The 17185-nt window shown below is 36.5% G+C and overlaps 1 protein-coding gene and 1 long non-coding RNA gene across 8 annotated transcripts in view; one reads left to right on the top strand and one right to left on the bottom strand.

Moving 5' to 3' along the window:
• LOC136825307 (uncharacterized) overlaps positions 1-17185 on the top strand; it is a 302288-nt gene that overhangs the window by 154565 nt on the left and 130538 nt on the right. The window lies entirely within an intron of this gene.
• Positions 1-17185, bottom strand: part of LOC136825304 (DDB1- and CUL4-associated factor homolog 1-like) — a 150019-nt gene that overhangs the window by 30334 nt on the left and 102500 nt on the right. For 5 of the 7 annotated variants that reach the window (XM_067081433.1, XM_067081436.1, XM_067081440.1 and 2 more), the window contains 2 exons: positions 3642-3771; positions 152-397 (listed from right to left, as the gene is read on the bottom strand). In XM_067081433.1, coding sequence (XP_066937534.1) covers positions 152-397; positions 3642-3771 — 376 coding nt within the window. The remainder of the gene's footprint in view (positions 1-151; positions 398-3641; positions 3772-17185) is intronic. The other 2 variants (XM_067081434.1, XM_067081435.1) reach the window with 2 other exon arrangements.

Below are 17185 nucleotides of genomic sequence, written 5' to 3'. Positions count from 1 at the left end.
CAAAAAAAGTAAGATGAACAAATACGAACTTGACTCATATAAGTTTGATTTATATGTCAACATAATCTTTGCTTATAAGCCATTGCAAGCTTTACCTACAAGGTGAACTTTAGAATAAAAATCAAATAACAAAGAAAAGCAGAGAAATTACAATAAATGGGATTAAGGAGACCAAGGAAAGTATCCAGAGCCTCCATTGCGAATTCATCATCTCCCTCATCCTCCTCTTCATCATCATCACATTCATCATCATCATCATCATCATCCTCTCCCTCTTCGTCTTCTTCTTCTTCTTCTAACTCTTCCTCTTCCATCTCCACGTCTATTCCTTCGAGGAGTTCGAGGGAGGATGACTTATCGGCGTCCTTGTCTGTCCCTGCAGAGGAGGATGGGTAATCTGGGGGAATGGAAGGAAGGCAACAAAAACATCATACATAAACAATAGAAGCTGAAGCACCTCTGCGTACGGAGGATTGCGCAGGCGCGCGTGCGCCGGTCAAGAGCTCGGACGTCGAGTACGGTTGTGATACTCAAAAGGTTCTCTCGGTGGCCGTGGGTGGTGGGACTTTTATTCATCTGATTTTATTGGTAAAATCTTCCACTTGCTGTTTTCACTTGTGATTCTCAATGATTTTGAAGTGGCTGGAATTGGTGATATCTACTGGTCTGATTTTCCGTCTTTATTTTATTTATTTATTTTCATTTATTTAATTTAATTATTGATCTGTAATCTTCAAACTGATCTGCGCAGGTTATAGATTACTGAATCATTAATCATTTTTCAATAAAACACATGGAAGATTGCAGATCGTTTAATATATATAAATATATATATATATATATATAAATATATATATATATATATATATATATATATATATATATATAAAGTTTATTATTTTTTCCATTCAGATATTAGATTACAGCACCAAAATTCTTGTCATAATCTTGTAAATAATCTTTGCGAAATACAAGAATCTCAAATAAAATGAAGTGATCTTTAAAAATGTTCTTACATTTACGAAACTAGTTTAATCCCCTATGTTTCAAGATTCCGGTCTTTTGTAACAAACATGAGATGACATTAAAAACAAACAAGATTCTAAGTGACATTAAAAACAAGCGATCAGAGGTAAAATCCCGTCGGCCGTTAAGAGAAACTCTGAGATCACTGAACCGATTAAAGAGATGTGAACAGGACGAGAAGCAAAACAGTAAAAACACAATAAATGACAGACTTGGAAGAGACATCTAACAATTAATACACTATATTAGACAACGAAAGTCACAGATGCAATAAAAGACAATGCATGCGGCAATGCATGAGTGCAAGTGCTTGGTGCAGGTGCAAGAACAGTATATGACAGGTTAACAAGGGTATAATTTGAGTAAAACAGGAATGTTGGCCTTCACACGGTCACATCTGACACGCCGAGATCGTAACACACACACACACACACACACACATATATCATCCGGTTCTCGAGGCTGAATCAGAATAATATCACTTAAATATTCATTCACATAAATACTATGGCATCCTAAGCTGAATACTCATTCAAACAAGGGCATCTAGTTCCATTTATAGATTCACATACGGAATGGAAAATGCTCCTGGTATATAAAAATGCATTATCATCAAGACAGCCCAATGCTGCTTTGAACATTCGCTCTTTTGAATGCTGGTACAAATACAGTTTGAATCTTGATTTATATAAGGGCGGGTAGAATATTATTACTTTAAAGTTCCTTTCATTTAAAGACGGGTCACATGTAAAACCGTTTCGTTATCTTGATGAATTAACTGTTGAAGGTGTATTCTATTTATTTGATAAAATACCCCGACGAAGGTCAAGTCTTTTATTTTTCGTTTGATCGTATTTCGCCTTGTAACACTTTTATTTTTCATTTTACCTTATTTCGTCTTGTAACACTAAAATGTAACAGACATTTTTGTAAAAAAACGATTTTTGAAATGAAGCTTACTATGAATTTTTAGACCTAATGAGAACATTTGCTTCAACTTTCAGAATATTCGTAGAGTCAATTTTTTAGAAACCTTAATATTTTTATGAAAGACTTCATTAACTGCTTTTGCGTTGGCATTCACAGTTCTGTAATTGTTTTAAGGTTAAAACAAGATTTGCGTGGATATCCGATCTTTATGTTTTTGCATAAAAGGATGATTTTCTGATTGAAATGACAACTAATTAGATTTAAGACATTTAGCCGAATGTTTTCAGAAGATTCAGATAATCGAGAAGAGATGTGTGTGTCTAATACATACTTGCAGTTTTTGTCAACCAATTAAATTGTCATTTAGAACAAAACCTTATAACTTAAAGAAATTTTCTATATCTGTAATTTCCTTAGTAAAATGTTCTATATCGGTAATTTCCTTAGTAAAATGTTCTATATCGGTAATGTCCTTAGTAAAATTTTCTATATCTGTAATTTCCTTAATAAATTTTCTATATCTGTTATTTCCTTAGTAAATTTTCTATATATGTAATTTCCTTAGTAGAATTTTCTATTTATGTAATTACCTTAGTAAAAGTTTCTGTATCTGTAATTTCGTTAGTAAAATTTTCTATATCGGTAATTTCCTTAGTAACATTTTCTATATCGGTAATTTCCTTAGTAAAATTTTCTTTATCTGTAATTTCCTTAGTAAAATTTTCTATATCGGTAATTTCCTTAGTAACATTTTCTATAACTGTAATTTCCTAAGTAAAATTTTCTGCATCTGTAATTTCCTTAGTAATCTTGATCATGCACCCTCCAATCATCAAACATACTAAACTGCAGCACTCTGGCCTTGGTAGTTTCTATTTTATTTAAACGAAATTGCGAAAATCCTGGTCATTCTGACTTCTCTCCTATTTCCGTGGAGTCCACACAGTTCTCTTATCTGACACGCGTCATTTACTGAGAATCAAATATTCACGCACATATAAACTCAAATGTGAGTACGTAATTGCATACATGTACAATGTTAAAAACACTTTAGTAAATTATGCAAAAGGATACATGTATACAATGCACACATGCATACAAATATATATATTTATGTATGTGTATATGTGTGTGTATGTGATTGATACATATGTACATACATTTTATATATATATATATATATATATATATATATATATATATATATATATATATATATACATATATACACAAACAAAAACAGCATATATATATATATATTTTAAAAATATACACGCTCACACAAACAAAAACATATACACATATATATTATATATTTAAAATATATATATACATACAAATATGTATGTATATATATATAGTATATATATATATATATATATATATATATATATATATATATATATATATATATATATATATATATATATATATATATGAGCGTGTGTTTGTGTGCGTGCTTGTGCGTTTGTGTATACGATAGTGTTCCAACGCTCACGGAAAAACAAGTCCGGTTTCAAGAATGCCCATTCGGCCACATCCTAAAACAAACTCACAACACACAATGAGGCCAATGCTGCTGGTTCAGCTGGAAGCAGACGCACACAATCGGTAACAATCAGTAACTCGAGCATGATTCCTAACCTCCTCCCTCTCTCCCTCTCTCCCTCGGAATTCTTACTCACCAGCCCCTCCGCACTCGAGGTTGAGCCCCTCGAGGGCGAGAGATCTGTTGACAGTTGTCACTCGTAGCATATTAGCCCAGGTCTCTGCTTCTTCCTCGGCCTCGAAGAAGAGGTTCAGCTGTTCCTTGCCCTGGGGAGGAGAAGACGAGGTAAGGGATCTTCTGAGATTTTGTGACTAAAAAAATTAAAGAATAAAAAAGAAAATGAGAATTGAGACGCATATCGAAATGTCGTTACAAGAACGACAAAAAATATGATGATAGGAAAAAGGACAATGAAAATTGAGATGCGTCATGAAATGTCGTTACAAGAATGACAAAAAATATCATAAAAGTAAAAAAGAAGATGAAAATTGAGATGCGTCACAAAGTGTCGTTACAAGAATTTTAAAATTATAAAAATAAAAAAAAAAAAAATTAAAATGCGCCACAAAATATCGTTACAAGAAATAAAAAAAGATAAAAATTAAAATGGAAAATGAAAATTGAGATGCACCTCAAAATGTCGTTACAAGAACGACAAAAAAAAGATAAAAATAAAAAGAAAATTAAAATTGAGATGCCTCAAAAAATATCAATACGAAAACGACAAAAAAATAGAATAAAAGTAAAAAAGAAAATGAAAATTGAGATGCGTCACAAAATGTCGTTGCAAGAATTAAAAAAATTATAAAAGTAAAAAAAAATGATAATTAAGATGCGCCACAAAACGTCCGGTTGGTAGAACAACGCTGGAGGGGTAACCTCTGCATACCGATTTTTAATGCAAAAAGAGGGCTAGAGAGAGAGAGAGAGAGAGAGAGAGAGAGAGAGAGAGAGAGAGAGAGAGAGAGAGAGAGAGAGAGAGAATCAGCTAAAATCTAATGTGGGATTAACAAGAGAGAGAGGGAGAGTCGTAGATCAGATCAAATCTAATGTGGGATTAACAGGAGAGAGAGAGAGAGAGAGAGAGAGAGAGAGAGAGAGAGAGAGAGAGAATCAGCTAAAATCTAAGAGAGAGAGAGAGATCAGATCAAATCTAATGTGGGATTAACAGAGAGAGAGAGAGAGAGAGAGAGAGAGAGAGAGAGAGAGAGAGAGAGAGAGAGATCAGATAAAATCTAATGTGGGATTAACAGGAGAGAGAGAGAGAGAGTCGTAGATCAGATAAAATCTAACGTGGGATTAAGAAGAGAGAGAAAGAGAGAGAGAGAGAGAGAGAGAGAGAGAGAGAGAGAGAGAGAGAGAGAGAGAGAGATCAGATAAAATCTGATGTGGGATTAACAGGAGAGAGAGAGAGAGAGAGAGAGAGAGAGAGAGAGAGAGAGAGAGAGAGTCGTAAATATAAAACAGATAAATGTGAAGGTATAATAGATACAATTTCGTTTTCAGTTAAATGAGAAAGAGAAACTGAAATGTACTGATAAAATTGAAGGTAAAACAGTTACAGTATAATTCTGAGTATCCTGAGAGAGAGAGAGAGAGAGAGAGAGAGAGAGAGAGAGAGAGAGAGAGAGAGAGAGAGAAGAATATGCAAATAAAGGTGAAGGCAAAATAGATACAATGTTATTTTGACTTAACTGGAGAGAAAGAGAGAGAGAGAGAATATGTAAATAAGACATTGCTCACTGTCACATTCGTACTGTAACTGTTGAATTGTGGATGAACCCCCCCTGTGGAAGAAATACCCGCAACATTAGCTGCTTCACTGACCCACACAAGAGATTCATCAACAGTGCGTCGAATGAATACATAATGGGCTTATATATATATGTATATATATATATATATATATATATATATATATATATATATATATATATATATATATATATATATATATATATATATATATATATATATATATATATATATATATATATATATATATATATATATATATATATATATAAACATATTTGCCTGTACGCCTTTCCCCTTTAAAGAGGGTGGTTCCACAAGGTGGTAAGCTACCCGCTCTCGATAGTTCTCTTGTCATGAGATTACTGGTTCTATGCCCTTCACCAACGACCCACCTTAAACGACTGACCATAAACTACATAATTTAACGCTTCGGTCAACAATGACACAATGAGAATTTGAACATTTCAGGAAACTTGGGGCAAATCGCTTGCCACTCGACCGGGATCGATCTTCGGACCCTGGCTGGTGAGGCAAGGCTTAGAGTCAGCGTATTACTTTTAATTAACCTCAATGACCTCAACGCAATAGTTGACGCAATGGTCAGAAATCCATCATTCCCTTAGAAATATCATACACTGCAAAAGTTCAAGAGTCAAAGAAGACATTTACAAATAACATGGTCTGAGAGAGAGAGAGAGAGAGAGAGAGAGAGAGAGAGAGAGAGAGAGAATCGTAGATCAGATATAGTTTAATTTGGGATAAACAGGAGAGGGGGAGAGAATCGTAAATCAGCTATAGCTTAATTTGGGATTAACTGGAGAGAGAGAGAGAGAGAGAGAGAGAGAGAGAGAGAGAGAGAGAGAGAAAATCGTAGATCAGATAAAATCTAATGTGGGATTAGCAGGAGAGAGAGAGAGAGAGAGAGAGAGAATCGTAGATCAGATAAAATCTAACGTGGGATTAACAGGAGAGAGAGAGAGAGAGAGAGAGAGAGAGAGAGCTGGTATTTTCCTATCGTTCTCTTGTGACACAATAACCTGGTAAATGATTGCTTGGAATATTCCGTTCACTCACACACACACGGGAAAGGTTATTTTCCAACTAGCCATAAATATACAACCCGACCGAAGTTCTTTCTCACGCTAAACGCATTGAAATGCACGTGGGGGTAATTTTTCTTAAATAACATTTTCTTTTGTCATTTCTGAAGTACAGGTATGCTTCTTGAACCTCGACTACCGCTGCCAGGTGTGAAAGCATCACTGATATTATTCACTTATTTACATAATAAAGCCATACGGTCGTTCTGATAAACGCTTCAAAGAACCCATGATCAATATTAATCACAGACACGTCTTAAAACTAATTATTTTCAAGATTCACATTGATGTCACTCTGGCAAAATCATATCTCTCCCGTGCACAATTTCCAGTCAACAGCGTCACGAGGTGCAAAACAGTCGACTGAATTTTTTATTTTACAGTAACTTCAATTCTAACTACACTCACAAACACACATAATTATCACTTTAGTATAAGTATGAATGAAAAACAGTCCAGTACTCAACTATTTTTTTACGCTCCTTTTCCCAACGAGTAAATTTCTTGAACAGTGACTTTTCCCTTCGCCTCGAAACGGACTCCGCACTCCCTTTTTCTCCACGGAAAAGATCACTGCCAGTCTCCGAGGAATCTGATTTCCTTCCTCATCCCACTAATCGATCCTTGCAAACGTCTCGCCCGACACTGGAAGCATTTTGCTACAGTCGGCTGAATTAATACCCCCTGGTCGCCTTCTTTGTTTACCTCGGGAATCACCACACGCATACACAAACACGGCCGGAGACGTGACCCGGACTAGAGTGACCACATCTCTGCTGAACTTACCTGACCTCCCCTGTCTGGACCACTCACTCACTGGCCTAATGTTCAGATGCCATTGTCTGAACAGCAGCGGCCAATCGTCCCGGGCATGCGGGTCACTAGGTCAGGACATGGCTGACAATCGCGGTGGAAATCTGTTAACACCTACCACCATCAGCAAGGTGAGCGTTCACTCAGGTGTTGTCAGAGGAATGTAAATGTGTCCCCCCCCCACATTTTTAAAAGCGAAATTTGGCCCTAAAAGGACCCACTGACCATTACTATCATTCTGCGCGTTCTAGTCTAAATAAAAGACACTGCTTTCTTGTCGCCTTTTTTTTCGACAGTGAAATTTGGCCCTAAAAGGACCAGTGACCATTGATATCATTCTGCGCGTTCTAGCCTAAATAAGAGACAACTACTTTCTTGTCGTTAACTGTTACCTATTTGGTCACCTTTCCGAATGGGTGACGGCACGACATTCATTGTCTGGATGTGAGACAGTTAATTAACCAAGACGGACTCAAGACCAAATCACCGTGTTGTGGCTGACACGATCTAGAAACGGATATTCCCTCGACGTCTGTTGAAAAGAAATGTGCGAACTATTTACAAACAGAAAGAATAAAGGAAACCACACAAAAAACTCAAACTGTGTGAATCTCATAATGAAGCGAAACGATTCTCGGTAATTTGCAAACAAAGAAGAGATGCGATGGTCGTCATCGGCAAAAAGCCGTGACTTGCATTCCTGATGCATTTTACGCACTTAATCACGTAGCCTTAGTTTGAAGGTCTCTCTCTCTCTCTCTCTCTCTCTCTCTCTCTCTCTCTCTCTCTCTCTCTCTCAGGATAGCGTCCTTCATGAGAGTAACATCCATCTTTTAGGATTCTCTCCTACATGTTAATGAAGTCCTTCAACCGGAATATTAACTACACGCGGTGCCAAATCTGACACCTTTGTGGTGATGTTGGAATAAGGAAGAGAGCTTGCCAGATGGCCCTCGTAGGGCTGTAGTGCCGTCAGTGCATCTCACGCGGTGCACTGTAGGCATTATTACTTAGGTTCTTTAAAGTGTCTATTCGTCCCCTAGCTGCAACCTCTCTCATTCCTTTTATTGTACTTCCGTTCATATTCTCTTTCTTCCATCTTACTTTCCATCCTCTCCTAACAACTGTTTCATAGTGCAACTGCGAGGTTTTCCAATCCTGTTACACCTGTCAAGCCTTTATACTGTCAATTTCCGTTTCAGCGCTGAATGACCTCATAGGCCCCAGCGCTTGGCCTTTGACCTAAAATCTATACTCTTCTGTCTTGCCAGATGGCGGCTATAGCAAGCCTGTTTTTCCCAATATTTCTTGCCCGTAGCGAGTTTACCTTCATTTGATAGCGTACCTGTGGTGAGGCTATTTTCATCTGATTGCATATTTACCGTCAGCTTATTCTCTAATTATTTCGTCTATATAGTACATTTATATTCATGTCATCTGGTATTCGTGGTGGATTATAATTTCACCTCATTTCGTATCGGTGGTGTTCCTATTTTCATGTGATGGCTTATTTTTATTTCATGGCGGATGTATAATGAGCTTATTTTCTGATATTACACATATATAAAGCTTATTATCAATGTACAACATCCCAGCATCTACAACAGGCTTAACTTTAACCACCGGCGTATTGCGCATTATTCAGCAACCTTATTTCTAACAAAAATAAGACTGATATAACCATGAAATATTGAGCGCCCAACCATCTGGTTTGTCGCTATGGACCTCATATATCAGAATTTAGCTGTTAATGATAAATGATTACCGGCTGTTGTACACTGGAAGACAAGGACCGCCTCCGTATCACTTGATTTTAGTCTAAACATCAAAGTAAAAACAGAGAGAGAGAGAGAGAGAGAGAGAGAGAGAGAGAGAGAGAGAGAGAGAGAGAGAGAGAATAAAGGATAAGAGAGAGAGGGAGAAAGAGAGAGAGAGAGAGAATAAGGAATTAAAGAGAGCGAGAGAATAAAGGATAAGAGAGATAGAATAAGGAATTCAAGAGAGAGAAAGAGAGAGAGAGAGAATAAGGAATCCAAGAGAGAGAGAGAGAGATAGAGAGAGAGAGATGTGCAAAAAGAAAAAAGAATACAACTACTTAGGTGTCTTGGGATACCATTAGGAAGACAGTCGTAACCCACTACAAGTTCAGCAGTTCAAATGATCAGATTAACTGTTTCCATTCTAAATATCCTTTAAAGTTTCTTAATTTTTATTTTACTCTTTCCTGTTCATTCTACATATATCTTGAATGTTAGTTTTTTCCTTGTGATTGCGGCAAGTGGTTTGAAATGACTCACGCTTATTGGACTAAAATTATAATTGGAAAATGGAATTGTAGTTGGAAATTGGAATGGTATCAATTCCAGTATTATTAAAAGGGTCTCGGTGACTCTCGGCTTTGTTGTATTAAATTTACAATTGTGAATTTTAATCGTATTAAATTTGTAATTGTGTGTTTTAATTGTTGTATTAAATTTGTAGTTGTGAGTTTTAATTGTTGTATTAAATTTATAATTGTGAATTTTAATTGTTGTATTAAAGTTATAATTATGAGTTTTAATTGTATTAAATTTGTAATTGTGAGTTTTGATTGTTGTATCAAATTTGTAATTGTGAATGTTAATTGTTGTATTAAAGTTGCAATAGTGAGTTTTAATTGTTGTATTGAAGTTATGATTGTGACTTCCAATTGTTGTAATAAAGTTATCATTGTTAATTACTGTATTAAAGTTATAATTGTGACTTCCAGTTGTTGTGTTAAAGTTATCATTGTGAGTTTTAATTGCTGTATTAAAGTTACAATTGTGACTTCCAATTGTTGTATTAAAGTTACCATTGTGAGTTTTAATTCTGTTAAATTTATAATTGTGAGTTTTAACTTGCAGTGGTTCTAGGAGGCAGACGTTTAAAATGGCTGTTTCGAACTACATTTAAAACTAGTAAAAAATGCACCGAAGTTCGAGTTTTCTGTACAGCATGTAATGCTGTATGAAACTCTCAGCCATGGCCCATGAAACTCTCAGCCGGCCGTGGTGGCCTGTGTTGTTGCGTTGCGAGACGCACGATCTTGGCTAACTTTAACCTTAAATAAAGTAAAAACTACCGAGGCTAGAGGGCTGCAATTTGGTATCTTTGATGATTGGGGGGTGGATGATCGTCATACCAGTTTGCAGCCCTCTAGCCTCAGTAGTTTTTAAGATCTGAGGGCGGACAGACACGTAGCCTTCTCAATAGTTTTCATTTACAGAAAACTAAAATGGTAAGACAAACGTTATTTATATTAAAGACTCTTGCGGGCTTGACATCATTTTGATCAACTGCCACTTAAAGAACCATATGGTACCTGCAAAATTTTTATATGAATAAAAAAAACAATATACAATCCAGCGATTCGTTCAGACAGAAACCTAATACACAAGTTAGACTTAAAAAGACATCTGGGAACTTTTGTGTTTTAAATTACAGACTTAAAAAGACATCTGGGAACTTTTGTGTTTTAAATTACAGTTAAAATCAGTGTGGATTTTAAATCCCTATAATAATAATAATAATAATAATAATAATAATAATAATAATAATAATAATAATAATAATAATAATAATAATATTATGCAGCAGTACCATAGTTTAGGTTTCAACGTGTTTAACAGATAAGGGCTAAAACGAAATTAATCGAGCATGTATTTTTTTCACATTTAATGAGCATACACTTAATTATGGTCAAAGGCTCTTTAGATAACTTATCGCTAACCCATTTGATGTTTACTTGATGTTTTCCCTTTTATCTGTCTGTATTTCTCTTCACAACTTTAAAAATTTGTTTTCGTTATTCATTCATTTTATTTTTCTGGGCTGTAGGATTTTATTTCGGAAAACTGATGGATTCTAGTGGCAGAGATAACTTCGTGATCGCCAGTAGTTACTGTTATTATAATTGCTGCTTCTGATAAATATGCTGACATTCATATGGAAAAGACGAAATTTCAGTTAATTCTATAAGAATTACTTTGAAGAACTGAATACCCATATCAAATAAAACAGAAATAGAGTGAAAAAAGGAGAAATGCATCGAGGTACATTAAAAAATTGAAAGTTGAAAGTACATAAACGTAGAATATATCAACTTAAAAAAAACATCAACCATCGTCTTTCTCCTACAAACAACTAAGAGGAATGAAAGAAATTTAAAGAGGAACAAAGCATGATGAATAGCCCTTTTAGCCATAGGCTATTTACGAAGCGGTTGTTCGCCCGTTCCTCATAAGATGCTTTCGCCCGTTTTGGACTTTTCAAGCGGAGTTTCCCGTTTACTTTCCATTCCTTCACAGCGTCTTTATTTTACAACCCTTCCTAATGTTTATCGCGAAAAGCGTGTCGTGAAGACTTAGACATTGTCCTCCTGTCTTCGCGTAAGTAGGGCATGGGTAACAACGAGGGCGGAGAATCCTGTAAAATTTGTGACTGGGAGGAGGAAAACACATTCCCATGAAGTCCAAAGTTAAAGAGAGAGCTCCCTAAGCAAACATCAGTGTTAAAAGGAGAGCTCCCTAGCAAACAAAGTTAAGTACATCTTAGTTTAACCAGGCCACTGAGCAGATTAACAGCTCTCCTAGGGCTGGCCCGAAGGATTAGATTTATTTTACGTGGCTAAGAACCAACTGGTTACCTAGCAACGGGACCTACAGCTTATTGTCGAATCCGAGCCACATTATGACGAGAAATGAATTTCTATCACCAGAAATAAACTCCTCTAATTCTTCATTGGCCGGTCGGAGAGTCGAACGCTGGGCCAACAGCGTGCTAGCCGAGAGCTCTACCCGTCCCTCCAATGAAGAACAAAACAATATTAAAAAGAGAGCTCCCTGAGCAAACAGCAATATTAAAAAGAGAGCTCCAAAAGCAAACAGCAATGTTGAAAAGAAAACTCCCCAAGCAAACAGCAATGTTGAAAAGAGAACTCCCCAAGCAAACAGCAATGTTAAAAAGAGAGCTCCAAAAGCAAACAGCAATGTTGAAAAGAGAACTCCCCAAGCAAACAGCAATGTTAAAAAGAGAGCTCCCCAAGCAAACAGCAATGTTGAAAAGAGAACTCCCCAAGCAAACAGCAATGTTGAAAAGAAAACTCCCCAAGCAAACAGCAATGTTGAAAAGAGAACTCCCCAAGCAAACAGCAATGTTAAAAAGAGAGCTCCAAAAGCAAACAGCAATGTTGAAAAGAGAACTCCCCAAGCAAACAGCAATGTTAAAAAGAGAGCTCCCCAAGCAAACAGCAATGTTGAAAAGAGAACTCCCCAAGCAAACAGCAATGTTGAAAAGAAAACTCCCCAAGCAAACAGCAATGTTGAAAAGAGAACTCCCCAAGCAAACAGCAATGTTAAAAGAGAGCTCCAAAAGCAAACAGCAATGTTGAAAAGAGAACTCCCCAAGCAAACAAATGTTAAAAGAGAGCTCCCCAAGCAAACAGCAATGTTGAAAAGAGAACTCCCCAAGCAAACAGCAATGTTGAAAAGAAAACTCCCCAAGCAAACAGCAATGTTGAAAAGAGAGCTCTCTAACAAACAGCATCATATTCAATGTACAATTATATACATATAAAAAGCAAATCCAATTCTTGTCATTCTCAAAGACTGTAAATGTCTAAAAGTGGTGGGCTGTTTTATTTACTTTTTTTTATTAAATGATTTTTGCTTGCGAGTTGAAGTTTTTATCTTTATGTATAGTACATCATTCTACACTATCTAGTTTCACTCCGAATAAGAACTAATGCAGAGATGTAAACTTAAGCAAAAGTCCTTTAAATTTGAGTCCTTTTGTCTAAGAAAGAATTTTTCCATCAGAAAATATTTATTTAAAGTTGAAAATGCACACTCCATTTTCCAGAAAATTCAAAGTAAGTCTATTTTATCATTTGAAATTACCCACATTCTTCCTAGTTTCACAACGTGGGAACGAACGGGAGATTTCTAGAATTTTTCCAATTGCAAATATCAAGAATTCTAGAATTTTTCCAGAAGCAAATACCGGTTATAAATCATGCAACTTTCTAAACAAACGATTCAATGTTCCGTTTTGATCCTCATGACGTATGTAGCATCTCTTGTCATATAAGACTGTGTCCCCGCAAGGGGATAGTGCCGGCAGTGCACCTCACGTGGTGCACTGTAGTCATTACTTAGGGTTTCTTTACAGCGTCCCTTCGGCCCCTAGCTGCGACCTCTTTCATTTTTTCATTCCTTTTACTGCACCATATTCTCTTTCTTCCATATGACTTTCCACCCTCTCTAACAATTCTTTCACAGTGCAACTGCAAGGTTTTCCTCCTGTTAAACCTTTTAAACCTTCTTACTGTTAGTTTCCCTTTCAGCGCTGAATGAACTCATAGGCCCCAACGCTTGGCCTTTGGCCTAAATTCTACCGTATATTCCAATTCCAATTCCATATAAGACTGTTGCCTCGCTAGGTTGTGATGTAATGAATCATTCAATCAATTTTTACCAAACTGGTAGCTAAATGCTGTTTCATAGAGAGATCTCGTTCACTTTTCCACTTCAAGGCAGACACGCCCTTTCCATTATTTCCTGAGCTGGAAGATCTCTCGGCACATTTATCTTCCTTCCGTGGTTGACTGAGTACTTTTATCTAAGGCCAAAAAGAAGACCACGCCCTCAAGTGTGGCATTATTGCCAAAGGTTTCCCAGGCAGCAGTTGTTAGCAGTGATAAAAGAACTCTGCCTGGATATTCTTGTGTAATGTATCATGAGCACTAACTTACTTCAGTCTTAGAACAATTATTTCTTAGAACAATTATATCTGTCAGTAGCATTGTTCCTGAATACATTGATTTAAAGGATTTTGTACTTACACCCGAAATGCCATTCGCTTTTCTAAAACGAACAGAGGTTATCTTATGATCAGTAGCCCTCCCCCTCCATTCTCGTAACCAGTCACTTACCGCTTCCTTATCTGTCATCAGAATGTTGCTCAGAACATCTAAAACAATTATCTGCGAAAACAGGTCGTGATGATCAAGGAGGTCGCGGTTGCTAGACGGATAAAATCCTAAGTCTTGCTTTCTCCTTTCACTGTTATCTGAGCTGGTTTTCTGGCTCCATGTTTTTATAAACAGTTTATGCGGGATTCCTCTCTAAACACACACACACACACACACAGATATGTGTTCTTATTAGATTCACATACAAAGGCACACACGTACATACAGGCCACCGCTGGCTGTCGTAACAGTGGAGTTAAGCAACTTTGAATCTGGCCATGGTCACTTCTTGGATGGGTGTCCACCAAGATAAGCCAGATGAGATGTGAGTGGTGGGGCTCAGTCCATTTTCAGTTTTTTTAGTTTTCTGTAAAAGAAAACTATTGTGACGGCTTTGTCTGTCCGTCCGCACTTTTTTCTGTCCGCCCTTAGATCCTAAAAAGTACTGAGGCTGGAGGGCTACAAATTGGTATGTTGATCATCCACCCTCCAATCATCAAGCATACCAAATTGCAGCCCTCTAGCCTTAGTAGCTTTTATTTTATTTAAGGTTAAAGTTAGCCATACTTGTGCATCTGGCAACGATATAGGCCAGGCCACCACCCGGCCATGGTTAAAGTTTCACGGGCCGCGGCTCATTCAGCATTATACCGAGACCACCGAAAGATAGATCTATTTTCTGTGGCCTTGATTATACGATGTACAGAAAACTCGATTGCTCCGAAGAAGCTTCGGGGCATTTTTAACTTTTTTTTTCCACCATCAACCTTGAGCTAAGTAAGGACATCACGGTGACGATGCAAACGCCTCTGCTAAGAAATCATTCAGTTCGCGGACGCTGCTTTAATTGGAAAATTGAAATTCTCACCCCTAAGTTTTAACCGACTCCATTACGAAGCAAATTGGCAATCAGTATTCTCCATCATCATTTGCCTTCAAAGACCTTGCAGGGTACCGTTAACGGACTGCAAAGCTCAAAGGATAAATTTTTACTCGACTCCATCTCGAAAATTACCTTTACACATGACAAGACTGCGTTTCGTAATTGCCATTCTTGTTCTGAAGAAGAAGGGCTTTTGTTCCTGAGTACGGGGACATAATATTACGGTAGTATAATTTTCATGAATATCTTTTTACCTAGTGGTGTAGTACACTGTTACCGTAAATTACGAGTGCTCCAAATAGCTGTATACAAACGCTCACGCATCTGAATCATATTCAGTAAAAGTACATACACTCACACACGTATATATATGTATATATATATATATATATATATATATATATATATATATATATATATATTTATATATATATATATATATATATATATATATATATATATATATATATATAAATATATATATATATATAATATATATATATATATATATATATATATATATATATATATATATATATATATATATATATATATATATATATATATGCTATTGGACGTCAGAATTTCTTAATCTGGGCCATCATGTGGATCTTGGGCTTTGCAGTGATAAACATATCCAAAAAGTGTGAAGAAATCGAGAAGTTAAGAGGACATTGTGGCTATTACAATTATCAACGTATCTGGTAAGAAAATGAACAGTAGAATATATATATATATATATATATATATATATATATATATATATATATATATATATATATATGTATGTATGTATGTATGCATATATACATGCACATGTATAGAATATTGTATACATCGTTATGCGTAGAGGGATGAGAAATCAAGGGCGCCTGGGACCATCAGCATGCTGTGTCTAACAAGCCAGTAATTTTACGTAATTAGGGGAGCAAACAGGTGTATAAAAAAAGTTGTTGTATTATCACTGCTGATGCCGTTAATACAGTTTCGTAATTGCGATGAGGAGCTGCAACAAACAAACATTGTTTGATATTGACAGACGTCGTGTTCGAGATATTTCTGGATGTAGGAGAAAGGGCAGGGATAGTAGGACAGCTGGTTTACACCAGTAGAGAGAGAGAGAGAGAGAGAGAGAGAGAGAGAGAGAGAGAGAGAGAGAGAGAGACAGTCGGGATTATGGCAAAGTAAAAATCTTATGATGTTTGTGAGGTGTAAAAGCGCAGCATTGAGTGAAAAACAAAAAAATTTGAAACGGGGTTCTAATGATTACGGAGCAGAGAGCCTTGAAAACTATCGTACAAGATAAAAAAAGTATATGAAATTTTATTTTTCTCTTTGCTAGTGAAGTAAAAAATGCAGCCAAACCAGTCTCTTGCAGTTAAAGGTAATTTTTTCAAGGCCAGATGCCATTAATGGACTGGGATACCGACCGTTCCATTGGTTGGCTGGTTTATATTAAACTTGCTTATAATGTCATCCCGAGCTCTTGACCAAAGGTGTAAAGAAAATTAAAATACCGTGTGTGAACCCATAGACTCCGTCAAGGAAATAAAATTAACTTGTGTCGACCCACTGACTTGTCAACCAACCGAGACGGGTGTTCCGTTAAGCTACAGGGGGAGAGTCCCAACTCAATTCAGGCACCCTTGTAACACCCGACCCCATGCCGTCTCTCATATCTATGGAAATGAGAAATCCATGGAGGCTTCGTGTTCCTCAGATTTCTATAATATCATCTTACAAGGGGAGGGCCCATATGCATCGTCCGCTCTTTCTTGTCTCTATCAGGTCTAGAGTAGACATGGGCTTTAAGTTACCAAGTTTGTAGCTCAATGCACGAAAGATAAATTTAAGTATGACAGTTGCTTGCTAATAAGAAATTTCTTCATTGCCTCTTTCATACCAGACCTTATGGTTCCTTGTTGTATGGAGGCCGGTGGGATGGGCTTCCCAATAAACCAGCCTAGCCTAGGAAGGATTAACACCCACAAATGGGATAACAAAAATGCTCAGTATGAATCCTTCAGCCTTTCTTGAAGAATTTTCAGACTAGATTCATGTGTACTGCTGAAACACTTAGAAAGTGTTCTTGTTACCCAACCTTTTATTTATTTAGCTATTTATCCATTTCTTTG

This window comes from Macrobrachium rosenbergii, chromosome 37 (assembly GCF_040412425.1).
Source record: "Macrobrachium rosenbergii isolate ZJJX-2024 chromosome 37, ASM4041242v1, whole genome shotgun sequence".
NCBI classification, from domain to species: Eukaryota; Metazoa; Arthropoda; class Malacostraca; order Decapoda; family Palaemonidae; genus Macrobrachium; species Macrobrachium rosenbergii.
This window is presented reverse-complemented; position numbering and strand designations above follow the sequence as displayed.